Source organism: Varroa jacobsoni, unplaced genomic scaffold (assembly GCF_002532875.2).
Source record: "Varroa jacobsoni isolate VJ856 unplaced genomic scaffold, vjacob_1.0 scaffold_1200, whole genome shotgun sequence".
NCBI lineage: Eukaryota > Metazoa > Arthropoda > Arachnida > Mesostigmata > Varroidae > Varroa > Varroa jacobsoni.
In genome coordinates, this window is record NW_019214102.1 from 308002 (window position 1) to 325428 (window position 17427).

Genomic DNA, 17427 nt, shown 5'->3' on the forward strand with positions numbered 1-17427 from the left:
TTGTGAAGACGTTATTATGAAGAAGTTATATACATAACCACTGCAACACATTTAGCATAAAATAAGCCAATAACTAAAAAAATTATGTGCTTTATTTTAATCTTGTATCTTGAAATCCATCATCTTGTTAACAAAAGCTTCTCAATAACCGAGTTAAATGAGACAAACGCCTAAAATACTTTCAGTATTATAAATTAGCGTTCTTATACCAGAACTTAGAATCCTGTTTATCCTGACATGCACGTATAGTTATCTCGTATCAAGACGCATATGCTTATTTCAATGAAATCTGACGAAGTGACGGTTATCGAATCGATGTTACTGATGCCGCCAGAAATTATCTCCATATAGCTGATTGCCGTTAAACCTTTTCTTTTTATCTATGACTACATAAACGGTCGGGTTTTTCTTTGTTTCCTTCCGATGCAAGCCTTACCTAGGATTGACTGCGTGTCTTGTCGGTCTGGCTACCTGCCCTCGTTTAGTTGTACCGTCGTTGACTTTTCTTTATAGCAAAAATGCAAAAGTCGTATGGCCAAGCGATTGCGCAAAGCCGACGTCTAGGTAGATTTTCATTTAACACTTACCAAGCACCAGCCAAGCTGCCCGAGTGATGTCAAAAGCGACCAGCAGCAAACAACACATTTTTAAGAAACCAGTCCAGTTTCAGCCAATGTAACTTTGCAGAAGGATCCTATCCGTTTGTGTCGAATTCGATATATTCAATCAGTTACATTGACAGGCAGCCTGAGATGTCGCTCATTGACAATATCGACATCACAACATACACAGAAGGAATCAAAATGATCCTCAGAAGACTGAAGAATCCTGCGATTCTGAAAAGGACTGCGAAAAATTCGACAATGAAAATTAAATTATATTTATTTGCTCCATAAACCTTTTCCTCAAAAGTTCAAGCTTCGCACACTCGAAACCTCATCGTTGTTGGCTATCGCTCATGAATTATAGTAAATTACGCAGATATCGCCGGAATAAGCATTATCCAACTCGGGTTAGAGTGAAGATCAAGGAGAGATAAATAGGAAGTTTCTATGGTAAATTCTTGACAGCAAAAAACTGCGTAATCTGGGTGAGTGCTTTTTTGTGCCAGCCTTTAACTAACACGCATACAACAACGGTAGTAGTCTTAGCGTAGACAAAAGTTATCACCATAGATAATGACCAGGTAGGTACGAAATGACTAAAATAAAAAATTAAGAAAAATATTGTAATTATATGATATAATTGTTATTAAGCCTTATAGATGTTTGTATGGTTGTTTATATGATGTTTCTTAGGTATGTTGGAAAAACCTTAAATAAGTCCAGCAGGATCCAGTTTGATAATACTCTTAGTGAGAACAAGTCTTTAATTTTATACTTAAAATGATAATTCTGAGAACTTAAAAAACATGTGGCAATATTGCCTATTCGTTGTCATGTGTACGGTTCAAGCGGCGAATTATTGGTAACAGTATTGTTTATAATGCAAGCTATTATTACAAAGGGACATTATAAAGACATTTAAAATTCAATATGTTGTCTGTTATGTAATTATTGTGATTGTAAGAATAGAGAAGAACAGAAGTGTCTGACATATATATACCTATGTATATATATGTAGAAAAACGGCATATGTTTTTGCTGAGTTATTCTATCATACGGCATGTAATAAAAGACATGAAAAAAAAACAGCATCCATATGCTGAGCAAAAAAGCATCTTCACTTCAAACCGGATATATCAAGCCGTACTAAAATTAACGCTATCTTATCTCTCAACGCACGTTCGGGTACGATATCTGGTAATTATCGCGAAACAGCCCCTGTAGGATCCCAGTGTTTCAACATGTTACGACCTGTTTGCCACCTGAATTCAAGTAAGCTACAATATTTTTTTATAAACAAATTTCTCTAATCAACTAGATAACGTGCTTTTTTATCTGCTTGATATAAAACGTCAAATCATGCAAAAACCAATGCATTTATTTCCAGTTTGAACAGTTGTCTTTTGCTGATATTCGAGAGAAGATTGTAGTTTCGTTCGGGCATCATGTCATACGCGTATATACTCTATTATCGGTCACAGAGAAAATATCTGCGTTGCTTGTAGACTACAGGACAAGGCCTAACGACTATCATGGGCGAGAAAAGGTTTCATAAAACAATCTACTAGGAAAAAAAACTGCAACAATTAGTGATTGTGACAGTGGTAGCTTTATCACTAATAGTTGAAACCACAACGGATTCGGCTGACGTTAGGTGACGTTAGGTCATAGGCGATTATGACCATCACAGCTTCCTGTAGAAACAGGGAACTTTTGTTATCAATCATATAATATTCCCTGCTCTTAATAGAAATCAGAAGACAATTTTGCCAGTTTTCATAAGATTTATGCAAACGGTATAAAGCTAAATTCTAAAGCTCAGTAAGCCTACAATTTTTTTTATAGTAGATAAATATAAAATTTTACCTCACAACTCGTGAGAAAGTGATCGGTATTAGTATTCATTCAGGTACTATCACTTTCATTGTTGCACGAAAATGATATTCTCTGTTTTTGGACGTTTCTTCCAGCTTCCATATTTGAGACGGCAGACAAAGCTCGCTTTTCTAAAGCCCCATGGTCTCTCACCAGCCAGAAAATGCCCACAAGCGCTCTGTTTCCTATTGCAGTCCTGTACAGTAGGTCCAAAAAAAGGTTAAAGATATTTGAATTGTTGAGTACGAACAGCATCCGTTGACTCACTCGTCAGATACATTCAGAAATCGACCTGCACTCAATTATCGCAACCATTTAATAGGAAGCGCTCTCTAGAGTCCATCACATCTCAGCTACAGCCCTTTTAGTATACCTTAAAATGCTATATCTTGAAGACGCTCGAGTATAACACAGTTTTTGTTTGGTACCAGCATAACAGTTTTCTTTCCAATATCACAACATCCGGTAATCATGGGATTCACCTTTTTCCACTTAACACATCGCTAACATACAAAAGGCCTAGCTTTTGTCGCTGAGAAGGTTCTTAGACCCTTCTCCTGAACGATGAGCGAAAGAAGTACTCATTCAGACCAACTCGCGTATTTTATCGAACTCACATAGGCCCGTGACGTCTACCGGATAGACGGTGCTCCCCCGACGAAAGAAGAAGAGGCCACCAAAGACGTAACATGAAAATACTGGACGAAGGGTAAAGCAGTGGTTCTAAGCAAAACCACCGCAAAAAGGAGGAGAGATGTTCAATCTGATTAGCCAGCCCCTGGCAGCTGACGGAGGTCAAGCACAAAACATATCGATTACTATAAATTGGTACATGACACAGCTGACAGGGATAACCACGTTTAAGGTATAGGGCATCGTGCGAATTAAGATATCCACTTGGCCTAGAAAATTTTTACACGAAATGCGTTTTAAGAGAATCTTAGTTTTCATGCATACACGTGAAGAGTGGATGGATTAGGCTTTTTATAATACGGACTGTCGACCACTCTTAGTGTTTTCTCCACAATATATATTCGTTAGCCACGCATTTTTAATTTGAGACCCATACGTAATTGATTTCTCATCTTTCCCACATTATTTTAGACAGACAGCATTTAGGAATTAAAAATTAAAATATCTTCATAGTAGAGTAGAGTAGAAATTAATTCAAAGAAAACTTTCTGGCAACTTGAACAGCCGAGGGTAATTTCCAACATAATTTGGCCATAGCAGGGTGTTTCTGCATGTCTATTGCTCACTCATATTTAATATATATGTTTTCTATTTTTAATTGAGTCTTTATGTGAGTATGTGAATATGCCACTATCATGGGTATGTATTTCATTATCACTTTTACATCTAGTGTTATTTATATTATAAAACTAAGAGTGTTTCTATGGAAGTGGATACGTTTCGTTCCAGATTCAACGGGCCTATATGCATACTGAATGAATTTATTATCAAACCTATTTGTCCAGACGGGTAAGAACCACTAGACTGGGGGCGGGCTAGTAAAAGGGACACGTTCGTTGACAAAAGGACAACTCTGCTAAGGCATGCTTCCATTGCATGCTAGAAGACGCGTCGCGAGAAACCGACCACGTCCTGCGCATCGACTTGCTTGCTGCGCTTTAATTACGATCAACGGATTCAATATTAAGTGAAAGCTATACATCACCCTTTGGTTAACGCTTGCTACTACGAGCGAAAGGAGAAACAAGGAAAGGGATTTGTTCATCCTGACAAGCCATTCTTCTTTTCCAATCTTCATTGTGTTCAATTTATCCTTTCGACTACGGGATTCAATCAATAAAAGGTCAGCAACGATATTCAAGCAGCTCTATTAGTACACGTATAAGGAAACTTGCCATCAACGAATCAGAAACTCGTACTTTTTTGTGTTGAGCCATATTAAATGTTAATTATAATAATACGACTATTCTAAAACAATAAGAGGAAAAGAATAAATTTAGGGCAACGTCAGCTTTAGTGCGATGACGTTTCGGCAGAAGCTCGCATGATGCATGGGCAATTTTTCGTTTGTTTTCAGTCGATGTTAGATAAATTAGTTGTTTTGGTGATATATTTTCATCACCGGTGTGCACGTACATTCATTGAAGTAAACTGAAACGCATTTGTTATCCTCTAGTCAAGACAATGCATAGGGATAGCTTCAACGACGTGCATCAATGGGTTGAAGTTTAAATGAAGCTTGGAAATGCTCGTTTTCGAAGACAACAAACCATACTTGGTTCGGTGTTAGTGCTCAAGTTCATAAGTCGTCGATGACTTCCTTGATTCAAACAGGCTAATTGATTACTATAGAAACGTGTCGGATATTTTATCATCAAGTTCAACAGTAACTTTGTTTTGTCTTGTATAATAGCAGATACAAGTAAAAGGTGAGGCGGATAAGTTAATTGCAGCTACCTCTCGAATCAATACCAACAAATCTCCTTTGGGATGAGACGACAACTCACAGATTGGTCCTTATAAAAAAACAGCTGTCAAGTGCGTTTGGAAATGAATATCACGATCATATTGTTTTTTTTTTTTAAACAAAGGATCGGGTCTGGAATCATTGTATTGGTATCTAGCGCTGACCAATCTCTATCTTTTTTTACCGATAAAACCTTCTCGCTGAAAGCTTCCTGCTCAGTTGTGAATATACGGATACGTCACCACCTGCCACCTTTAACAAAAGGTGCACAGAATCAAAATCTGTAGGGCGTCAATTACCCAGTGAAGGGCTTTCTATGGTACTTCGTCATGCACTTCGTTAACAAGGCTTCCTGTATGATATAGAGAAGTTTGGTAATTAAGTTAACTAATGACTATATTTTATGCCAATGAAATCGGTTTAGTGCCCTAAAAGAAAGGGAAGATCCTTTTTCAGTTGTTTTTAAGCGTTCGGCAAGGTATTTCCTGCAACGGTTGTATCTGATTTTTTTGTGTAACATATTATGTTTGTCATCTAGTTCCTAATGTACTTGTTATTTAGCATTTTTTTCATCAACCTCGATAAGCCAAATGTTTATGGGGTTGCAGCTAAGGAACGGGCGACTACCCCGAATACTCGAACCACGAGCTCTTCATTTAACAACCGAAAACACTAGTTTAATGCGACGCGGTTGCTACGAAAGCGAGTCTGTTTCTACAAAAGCTGATTTATTATCATTGTCATCGTTTTTAGAACATAAATACTAGATGTAATTAGCAAATAGTCTATAACTAATTATGATGAAGAATGATACCAATTAGTAAAAATGCTTTCGTAGCTTAGGTATACAGTGCGAAAGCGTGGAGTGTAACCATTTAGCGGTGGCTTGCTTGTCGGAACTGAAAACGCTACTTCCTATATAAAATAATCAATTATTAAGGGGTACTTAAAGCAGTCAGTTTATAACACATCGCTAAAAACAAAATGATTTGCAAGCAGCATTTAATACCACCGATGGAACAAAATGAACTGACACACAATCGAGCTTGTATAGTTCTTCAAGAAACAATTTACTGCCTGTGTATATATGTGTGTGAGCATTTGAAACTCTTCTTGAACGGTTGCTTCGATACATTGCCCAATGATGTTTGTGAAGCATATGAGACTATCATAGCGCATTTACCATAGTTGCAGTGAATATCCTTTGGCGCTGTTGTGAATACACTATGTCTATTTATGAGGCCACAGCTGAGCCATGACAACAAAAGTAGGCCAACGAAATTAGATAGTACAGACAGCAGCTGTCACAGAAACAGGCAAGAAATATTGGGTGGATGGAGAACAATGAGGGCTCGTGATGACCAAGACACTTCGCGTTTCCCAGGAGATATTTCAGGTCTAAAAGTCGAATGTTTTATTAACGAGAATAAAAATAAACAGTTGAGCTGTTATTCACCATTCGGGTACTCTTGATCCTGCGAAGCCTTAGGTAGACATTTAAGGGTCACTGTGGGTAAGGCTGCAAATGGTAAAGTGGTTCACCATTATATTCGAACAAAACGGTTTCCATTACGAGATATCGAACTTAGCGGAGTTACAGTTTTGATATTGTTTTTTCTATTTAAATTTTATTGTGTAAATTAAATTGTTAATATACATTAGAATCGCATATTTACAAAGAACAGAAATGTTTAGTTTTTTTTACTGCACCACGACCGGCTGTTGCTCAATATCTAAACCGGAAAAAGGAAACAAGCTTAATTATAGAAGGATTATGATTCGGGTACCGAATAAATCTGTGGACCTCTACGACTGAGACTAAATGATCGCGCTGTCAGCCTCAAGAGTCCCGTACTCGGAAGGCCCAAACCCTTTGTTCAATCCAATCTTATAACAGATGTATTGTCAAAGGGAAAAATAATTAGCTCGATGAGATCAATTTTTTTTTTTCAAAAATGGTCCCACATAGCGACTTATCGTACCCATTGTTCAGGAAATACCTTCGAAGAAGCGTTTTTAAAATAAGATTTGTTTGCTTTAATTTACTTTTTTATATGTATTTTATTTGTGTATCGTAGTTGTTAGCCGTCGGCTTATCTTTATCTTACAACGCTTTCTACGTTGTCACAAGATGCAGAGCTCCCTATGTTTCGACTGAATCCAAAATATACATGCTGTCGGATTACTGTCGCTAAGATAGCCTCCAGCCAGCGTTTGTTTTCAGCTCCTCCTTCTCCGTAATGGAGAACAAACTCAGCCTCGTTTGCGTGGAATATGCCGATCGAACCTTTGAACTGATAACGTATCGTTTTGTGATTTTCCAAGATAAGACATGAGTCGCTATTCCTAATGTTTAGATATTCGTCAGTGGAGCGATGGTTAGAACCATGCTGTCAACAAGAATAACGCGTCCGTTCAAAGAACCTCAGGGGACTGGCAGTAGCCGATTATTTTATAAGAAACGGAGCTGGCTTTCTGTGATCGAGGATACGTTCAGCTCCAGTCACCAGTTGCGTAAGAAGGCTGGACACGTTCCGGTTAAGGCGAGTTCAAACTAGATATCATATCAAAGCGTTTCGTTAGAAGGTTTAGAGTGCCACTTTACTTAGTTATAATATTGGTCGAGGTGATACTTGGGTTGCCCGTGTGGTTTCTAGTAAGCGGGCGTCTCCGACCTCAAACTGCTACTTTACAATCGTTGTCTCCATGCCCATGATTCAAATGTTATTTAGTTATACTCGAGGCAGACCTGTAACTACCTTGCAGCCTAAAGTGCACCATTGAACTAACGCGGCCTAGAGTATATTAAGTACGCTCATCTTTGCGAAACCAGAGATCGTTTGAATTCGAAAAACACCCTTGTATTAGTGACATGTATCTAGAAACAATTACACTTAAAGCCTCGATTAAGGCCACTTCATTTACAGAATTCGATTTCGACCCCATTTTCAAAGACAAATAGTTCCAAGCAACAATGGGAACGAATACATTTTTAAATATCTTGCTGAAAACAACATGCAGGCACACAAAGGCCTTCTAATTTTAACGCATCCCGTGAAATGTACGCTTTTGTAATGTTGTACATACCTGGACGCGCCTCAACTTACCATTACGTAGTTGATCTGGTACTCTTTGTCAGCGGCTCATCCTTCAGATATTCTCTACTGTACTCCAGATCTAAAATGGAATCCGGTGATGCGGTGTTTAGTCCTTGTTGCGTTCTTTTTTCAGCGATAAATGTTAGGATTTCCCTAAAGTCCTGTCTATTCATGCCATGATGAGCCCTCAACACGATCTCCACTTGGGCCTCGAAATCTTCATCACCCTGCAAGAAGCTTAACTCGTTCATTACCTCCGCTTCCGCCGCGCAAAGCCTGTCGAATATAAAATGCAAATTGTGCGCGTTGAACCAGTTATGATTGATGGATATCGTATCCGTGACATTGAGCACTTGATGGTGCCATCCGGATGGCACAAAGATAACGTCGCCCGGATTTTGCCTAATCCGAATCGGTCCCCCAAACTCTGACTGATGTTCTCGCGCTTTTGGGAAGTGTTGATGATCAATTTCAGTCAAATCACAAGCTAATTTGCCTGTGCAATCGCAGTAGTATTGCTCCTCACCGGGAGGAAGTAATAACCAGAGTTTTTGACCGCAAACATTACCAGACCACGAGTACGAGCCGAACACGTCACAATGAAGTGGTGTCCATGAGCCTTGAGGTCCGATATACACAAACCGGTAATCATCGTGGCCCTCACGCTTTTCACGCCAGTACTCGTTCAGCCAATCAGAAGCAAAATATTCAGGTATCTCATAGGCCAAATAATGTGGAACGTCTCGTTGCATGTGCCAATCCTTAAGATACAAGCAATTGTCTCGCTCGATCGATCCCCAAGCATCTTCAGTGATTCGCGGCCGTTGATACGACCTCCAATATTGCATGTATTCTTTCATAGTCATGTCTCGTTTTAGTTGTGAGCCATACTCACTGCGCTGGCAATCCGCGACAGGCACAATGCAGTCACCAAAAAGCTCCTCAAGAACAGGTACGTTTACTTCGCCGGTGTCCGGGACAAGCCATTCCTGAGATTTCCATCGGTCTGTCAGGTTGGATATGAGACACGCTTGATTCAGTTTCATGAGCTGGCAGAAATGCGCGTTTGAAAGCTCCTCTGCCTTATACACAAGTACGGCTCGAACAAGAGTCCTGCAAACGTCTTTAGTATCACACATGACTCTGGAAGAGCATTTTAAAGAAAGTACAGGACTCTACTTGATTCTACGAAAGTGACAATATCCGAAAGTAAAATATAAAGCAATAACATGGAACAACAGTACAACCAACGAAAGCCGGCGAGATTCAACCAGCTGATTTTGTTTTGGCTAAGGACGCATTCCTGTGTCTGCCATTGGTCAGGAATCGTTCTCGCGGTTATAATTCTGAGATGTTCAACGCAATTAGAACTCATCTAATCTGTGAATACCGATAAATATACAATGAAATGATACGATCTAAGCGAAATTGGAATAAACGTGTAAATAAGTACCGGATTTAATTTGCCTGTACTCCATAAAGTAGTTACAGTGTAGTACGATTTCTGCAGCTATGCGTAAAGAGCTGCTTAGGGGGGTAAACCAAAATTAAACTAAGTAAATGGGAACCTATGGACGTATTAAAGTATATGTTTGTATACCTGATCAAGCTCACAAGTTCTTCAAAGCAGAAACACTTCTCCCACTTGGAAGCACGCTTTGTACATATTTATTTTTATTTTGTATGGAAAAAACGGTTAATTTTTTCAATACACAGTAAACAATTGACATAAAAGCAACACGATGTCCTTTAGCTGCTGAGGATAATAGCGTGTTAGTTTGTTAATGGTGTTATTAAGACGAATGATATTTGTATGCATGTTTGTCTCATATGTATTTGTAATCATTGTCTTGCTTCTAATATACGTGTGTGAAGTAAGAAGGAGGCCAAAAATGTGTTGTTCAATATAAATCCATATTTTTTGAAGAGTCTGATTATGAGCACTCAAGCAAAGTTCTCAGCTTTTCCTTGATTTAAGATTAATTTCTTTTTATTGAAAAAGTTACCCGCGAAATAGTAGCTCGTATGTATATGCATGCTACAAACATCTTCAAATGGAACTCACATGATTCTCCAGCGTTACATGTAGTTGCCTCTTAATTCGCAGTGAGTACCTGAAATCGGTGTCTCGTTGTATTTTATTGGAATATGTCTAAATAAATATTTTTTTACTAGATTCAAGAGAACGTGGTGGTCTGGGTTCGAAGGCAAGCATAGACACACTATGTTTCGTAAAAGCAATGCGCAATAATGGTGCTAGAAATAAAAGCTCGAAATATTTATTTAGTCTCCTTCTCAAAGACGAACGTATTTTAATGCTTTTGTCCTCTGAAGGCTCGTCGTGCGCCTTGCAGCTCGGACAAGTTTGCCTTACGTGAAGTGATCATGTCTACTGGCACCGTTCCTTCGTCGGAAAGAACATGAACCAGCTCACGATTACGAATGTTTGAGTCACTTTGCTTGTTACGCCAAGGATGCCCTCGCACCGTTGGGTTGTATCTGGTGTTTTATTGGCCTTATGTCTTACCCAGGGGGAGTTTGTACATAATGTACATGTCAGATAGATGTGTGGATAAAAGTCGGTTTCACCAAATATAAGGATGCGATCTTGACAACGTTCATGACCCAGTCGATCCAAATGCGATTGTCCATCTTGCCAATCAAGATAATCTCGCATGCTTCTTGGTAGTCTTTAACATTATCGATGGTAAAGTCATAACGTTAAGTCAAATAAGATGTGCTTAAAAAATATAGGTTTTGGGCACAAATATATTAACCATAAATTTATAATGTCAACAAATTTCGCCAAGCACTAACCAGCTCATTTTAGGGGTTCCGAATGAAGCCCTTCATGTTATTTACTGTTGTGTTTGTAGAGAAATCGGAGATAAATTAGTTTACTTACGAGTATCGTTTCGCTCTATGGTTAATCACCCAGATTTCCATTTTCGCTTAAGTAGACTAATATATATTGATGATTGTCTAAGTAAATCCGTCGGGAGACGTATAACGTATTGAAAATACGTATTTACAAGAAAAAACGGTTTTTACTCAGCGAACTCGATTTGCTTTTGTCGGTTTGATCGATATCCACAACACACCACCCTGTGACCGACTATCAAAAGTTGCCAGTCGGCTCTACATGTTCTTGCTTGATTTTATTCCCGTGTATATACGCTATCTGAACTTGCTTTCGCCAAGATCTTCATCTGGGCCGCCTTCGTAACCTTCGAGATTTGTAGAAATAGGTATTTATGCGCTAAGTTCGCATGGCGTGTGGTCTCCCATCGTGTAAGGCATATACATTATAGATTGCTAATATGCCACTAGTTAACTTATATATGTTATTTGTTATACGGCAATCTAGTGATGAAAAAATATATGTGTGTTTCCATCGCTATTGCTTTGTCAAAATGAGGTGTTGTCCAAATATACTGGCGTATTGATTCTACAATGGGTGACAACAAAACATTAGGGTAAAGCCAAGTTGCTAAAACAATAGTCAAGATTCGAGGATGAACAAAATGCAACTTCAAGGTCTGTGGTGAAGCATTTTAACGTAAACGGAGGTACGACGAAAACTACTATTTTTTGACCCGACGGTTACGGAAAATTTTGAGGTGCGCACGCGCATCAGCGGATGCGGTCTACGGAGCCGAAAAAAAAATCGGTCGAGTAATAGAGTAGGCGCCGCAGAATGACGACGATCGCTCATACTGATAAATGACAATGATACCGGACAACAAGGGAATCGCCTCGTGCGTGGAGAGCTGGCGAGAACGCGAACGGCTCTAGGCCATCTATTTAAATCCCATACCTGGCCAACGCGACAGAGTGTCAACGATTTTAGTTAGCCTACTTTCGTCATTATCTCTATGGAATGACGTGCTGTTGTCCAAATAAGTCACATCTGTGGCCTTGCTACTATGATGAGACTACTATAGTAACAGTACGCCACGTGGCAAAGCATTACAGTCTACTCCAATTTGTCACTGTTAATAGCGCAATAGGCTACAAGTCTTAATGATGATATGTATATATATAAACTCTATTGTTTTGGTACTGTAGTATACGACAAGCGAAATCCTGCCTAAACAAGCCCTAAATACGACCTAATAATATATTAAATAGCCGAATACATAATGCTAACCAATGGTTTCTTCTCTTTAGATTATTAAAGTAACGGAATAGAAGAGTTGGAGTCGTTGGGCCAGGATGGCTGAGGACAGGATTTGTTAGCTGTTGCAAAAATTCGTAGATATTCTTTTTATATCCTAGCTGAGCCTGAGCAATAGGAACTTATTATTGCTTTGTGAAGAAACCATTTTGCTTAAGGCAGGCATCCATACGGCAAAGGCACTGCCGGTGAATGTATAGCAATACTTTTACTTAACGGTTTCTAACTAATTAATAAATGTATCACAATGATCTATTGACAAAACAACCGTCAACCGTGTTAGCATATCTCATGAGACACTAAACCCTATTGATGATATTTGTATTCGGTCTCGGACTGACAAAAGCGTTTTCCCGGGGAAGGTCCCATATTCCACTGAATAAGCCGCCTCGTTGATGCACCTCTGCAAATTGAGTATAGTGATGAACACAGAAAGCAAAATTCCTATTATAATATACTAAACATAGTTGTTTTTATAGGTACCATAATAATGACAGTCAAAATTATAGTATGAGATAGGCTTATTCGGCTCCCAGGGGCGTAATATTGCTGATTCTAAACACCAATTTAACGTTGCCATACAATGCAAAAGGCCGTAGATTATAGTTTTTACCATACAAACACGAGAAGCGACTTCGCCGTAATGATTAAGCAGGCCTATTTCAACAGGCCGTTCGTGCTACATATACGTTTTTCGTCGTAGTGTTAAAGCTTGTTGGATCGGTTTCATGGAGTAAAAATAGACAGAAAAAAAGTAGAAAATGTAAGCGGAACGTAGTTGCTGCCTTTAATGTATTGTGGTGTAGAGGAGCAAAGCCCCCGCGGGCTACATAACGTGCCCCGCAAGGCTTAAATAGCAGAGCCAAGTGGATAATTCATTGCGTTCGGCAAGCATCTCTTCGCATGAGAAGCCTTTAAACGAAGAGGGAATAATTTAGAGCTCCAAACAAAATAGCTCCACAACTTACAATAGACCCGGAAACAAGCTGCAATAAATTCGATATGAAGTGCTTCTGTGGACAGGGACACCTTTCGTAAGAGGACGGTAAGTTCTCATTGGCTGTATCGATCATTCGTAAAAGTTATGTCTATCATACAAAAAGTTTTCTCTAGGGCGACCGAGGGTCGGCCAGGAAGTCCTCACTCTTGACACCTCTAGGAAAAAGGTTCGGAGAGTTTCGTGAAGTGCGCGCGCTTAGCCTTACGATATCATAGCTATAGTTGACCGCCAGGATACGAAATTCGTCTCTTAGCATATTATTTTCTTTAAGTGATCAGCGAAAACGAAAATCTCACGTGGTCGATAATCATGTTTGTGAATATTGAAAAGCCAAGCCACTTTTCAATATTTTAACTTCAGTTACCACCGCAGTAGTTTTGCAGTAGTAAATGCAGTGATAATATGACGCAGGCAAGAATCAGTGACCTGCTTAGACGAACCTGGTCGACAGCCTTTTATTATACCTCTGGATACACTTTGGAGAAGCCACCCGAGAGGGAAACTTGTCCCGACCTACGTAACTGGGCGCTGGCCTCTCTAAAATGGTCTGTTACCGAGATCATTGGTAGAATGCATCCGAATCGGGAGATTTTGCTTTTAGGTAACGCCCTCTGGGCCGGTGTGTCCTGGTTCGTCTTTTACACCGCGCTGCGTATAACATTTTTTCAAGGCTTGTACGATAGTAACCTTCAGGTAGGTGTTTATTTCGTTTCATCGTCAAAATGTTGTTGTTAATCGTAATTACGAATCTCTCTGTATCTTGCAAAGAACGATTAAATCAAAATGACTCACCGTTTCGCTTGCAATCAACCGAGTGTGGAGAATATTAGTTTTTAATAATTTAGCTTTAATAAATAGATTGACAATGTTTCACTTGAAGAATATGCAATGATTTTCAATTTAGGACATGTGTGAAAGCAGATTTAACGCAACGTAGCTTACAAACTGATGTAGGGAACGAGCAGACACAAATTAATTCGAAGATTATGAAGATTTGATAGGTCTTCAGTTGTTTGTCGACGTGAGGTTTATTCATATTGAGTTTTAAACGAAGCCATGAAAAATTATTACAATGCTTCTTTTGCATTCGCGTGGAAAATAATTAAGCACACAGTAACAACAGATATTCACCACTAAATCTAGGGGGTAAATCCCCCTATTTCTGTTACCATTGTTTATGTTTGTGAGTGATTCTTATACGTATTTCCCTCTACTCGTTGAGCTGAAGCCTCACATGTTAGTTAGTTAGTTAGTTAGAGAACTTATATCTGAATAAAGCGTATGACGAATGGCGTACGGCCTTAAGCACTGTGGATTTTCAACTAAGCGATGCGCTAAAAGCTTGACGATAGAAGAGTTGATAGCTGGCGGAAATAATGCAGCCAAGTTGCATCCGTCCACCTTAGTTTACTGGAAGTATAGTATATTTATGTGAGAACAATAATGTAAATAAAGAAATATATAATTTTACACAGGTACATATAAGTCAGTAATATGCTTGCTAATTTTTTAGCGTTTTCTGGCATCATTGCGCACGAGTTAGGCGCAGTGATAAAAAAAAATCACCTGTGAGTTCGACAAGATAAGCAGCCAAGACTTGGCCTACTTTAAAGTTAGTAGCTGGAAAAGCTTTGGTCCTAATTTATAGTGCTAGACCGTGTAAAACCAGGCACTTGACTATATGTGACCATATTCGCAATACATCTCTTTGAATTTACATGCATATAGGACAGGATGTTATTCAGTCGCTGCCTCGAGGCCAATAGGGATTCATGCTCTGCCGTAGATGACGCCACAGCTTAATAAGCAAAACGTAGTCCCTACGCTTTAATTGAAATAGATATACGTCGCCTTGATTAGTAATGTCTCTCGACTAGGCCAATATTTGGACCTGTAACGAAGCCTGATTTAAGTATTTTCCAAGTAAGTGTTCGTGAATGATGTTTGTCTGGTAACAGGCAGACAGAGCAACTCAGACAGTAGCTGCGCTTCATATTCCAATGTATGTGTGTGCGACCAGCATGCATATTGTGTCTACCCTCGGCTTTATAGCAGCGTTCAGGTAAATGCGAGCTTTTATCCATTAAACAATATATTCCTCATACATCACACTTATACGAATAAAAACTTTCCTATTTTACGGCAGCGTCACGGCTGGGGATAATTTAGTTAAGATGTACGTGGTCCACGAACGGCTCGGTTAGAAGTGATTGAAACAACTCAAGTCTATATACGCGTTACAGAGAAATTGAATTTGCATTGCACGTCTATGGCCACTGTGTGGCCGTCGTGGCCCTTCTCATGTGCGTCCTTCTGTTAATCACCGCAGTGTCGGTCTTCGCGTTTCATGCGGACATACTTCAGCTGGCCACGTCATTCGGCATAAGTTTCTATACCGAAAGCGACTCGTTTAAGAAGTACGTATCGAACTGATTAGGAAACCAATGTTTGCCGATCATCAATGCTGTGTTAGGTGGGATAGCTTTTTTTTTTCTAGTAAATGAAAACCTTTAAACGGGAAAACGTCAATTGTGCGTCTGATTTACAGGTTCGTGGACCGTCTTCAACAGGAACATAATTGCTGCGGCGTCTTTAGCTGGCGCGATTGGGATAAAAACAGTGTTTTCCGCTGTAATGAAGACAATCCGTCTATATATCGCTGCCGCATACCTGAGTCGTGCTGTAGACTGCTTGGTGTGATCAGCTTTGAATATGTCTTAAACCTTGAATATCGTAAATAGAAGTCATTTTTAACGACTTTATTCGATAATTAATTTATTAGCAGAATACCTCTTCGTGTAGTAACGGAACTTAGGGAAGGCTATAGAAGAGACGTGCCACAGGCTGTAACTGGGGGTCCTACTTTGGTTGTCGCTATTACTACTGTTGTGCCTGTTCTTTAGTGTGTTGACCGAAAACGGTCAAGTATTTCCTGTTTTTTAAATTACTTTAAACATGGACATGTTGAACCGTCGCTAATTAGAGATTGTCAAATCACAGTATTTTCCATCATAAGCAATAGTCTTCCCAACCCTGCTATTGCCCGCACCGCTTGGCCGTTTTGATAGAAAGGTACATCATACATATACCCATCGCCCTTTGGCCATTTAACAGAAAGATGAACTATTTCAGGACCGTATTCGTCACTTTTCTATGGACTAACGCATAGCAATCCGCTTTCTCCACTCTAGATCTACCCCTCTGCTATGAAATGGTCCTGAATCGGACTGCAGAAGAGGTGTTCAAGGCAATCTTTCCTGCGCCATGCTTAAAACAGGTCTCGTATCTTATCGAGCTTGAACAGAAAAGGTGGCTCAAGATATTCGCTTTTCTTTTGCTGTTTTTTGCCCTGTTAACCGCAACGGCTCGGGCTTGTTCAAGAACCCTCAGGCTGACCCACACTTGGGTAGGGATTCTAATCAGATATATGTCATAAACGTTCACCACAGTATTGGAAACGTATACATAAACTTCATTAAAAAAACGTATTCACGAAACGACTTATGATATTTTAACTACAACGTCAGTGTGACGTAATCATAAATGTTTTACTTAGAATATATTAGAATGTAGTAAACATATCACGACGTACTCGGCTGCAGCATCTAGCGTCTAGAATCCGTCACCTTCATCATTTGAAAGTTACTCGCAAAAAGTTCGATCATTTTCTATTAAATCGAGGGCTCTCAGCTGCAGTTGCCCTTCCACCGGCTGTTGCATTATTTAATTTTCGATGAGTAAAATTTACTTTATACCGTGTAGAACACTCGTTTATGCAGGCCGCTGGTGAACTAAATACGCGAGGTGGATACCAAGGGAACTCCTTTTACACAGACAGGATGATAAAATTAAAAAAAAGCTAATGTGTAGCGCCTTTCTAACTCGACCAACTAATAGAGGCATTTCTTAGTTTGGCAGCTAGAATCCCTCTTCTAGAACTGAATTTGTATTGGGTTCTAACTGTTGCTCGAATTTTTGTCTTCTCCCACAGTGCCTAACCTATATATATAGGTTAGGTACTGTGGGAAAGAACTTATTTCTATTTGACAGTTTCAAGTCTTGTTCCGTTTACGTGCGCGTCAGCAGTCCAATTCTAGAAAGATACTTCTCGCATAGGAAAAGTGACCCGTATTCAGGCGCACCTAACCATACCAGACCAGAGCTTAGTGAAAAAGTAAATACAGGTAACTTTAATATCTAAGTAATAACTAAGTTACCTGCACATTGCTACG

At 39.4% G+C, this 17427-nt stretch overlaps 2 protein-coding genes across 5 annotated transcripts; one reads left to right on the top strand and one right to left on the bottom strand.

Moving 5' to 3' along the window:
* Window positions 1-74: 74 nt before the first annotated feature.
* On the bottom strand, window positions 75-13238 carry JMJD4 (jumonji domain containing 4). 4 transcript variants are annotated; one of them, XR_015313863.1, is made up of 4 exons: window positions 8028-13238; window positions 3098-6439; window positions 2472-2676; window positions 75-2299 (listed from the first exon to the last, which is right to left on the bottom strand). XR_015313863.1 is itself a non-coding variant. In XM_022845836.2 (2 exons), the coding sequence occupies exon 1, from the start codon at window positions 9155-9157 to the stop codon at window positions 8030-8032; it is 1128 nt and encodes a 375-aa protein (XP_022701571.1). In that variant the 5' UTR covers window positions 9158-13238; the 3' UTR covers window positions 75-846; window positions 8028-8029. The 4 variants fall into 4 exon arrangements, 1 of the variants encoding a protein (XP_022701571.1); XR_015313864.1 differs by lacking the exon at window positions 3098-6439 and having other exon boundaries at window positions 75-846; XR_015313862.1 differs by lacking the exon at window positions 3098-6439.
* A 15-nt stretch (window positions 13239-13253) lies between these two features.
* Window positions 13254-16695, top strand: LOC111267558 (tetraspanin-33). Its single transcript, XM_022845838.2, has 5 exons — window positions 13254-13888; window positions 15154-15257; window positions 15439-15612; window positions 15744-15889; window positions 16387-16695. Exons 1-5 carry the CDS (start codon window positions 13598-13600, stop codon window positions 16629-16631), a joined length of 960 nt encoding a protein of 319 aa, XP_022701573.1. The 5' UTR covers window positions 13254-13597; the 3' UTR covers window positions 16632-16695.
* Window positions 16696-17427: the final 732 nt, after the last annotated feature.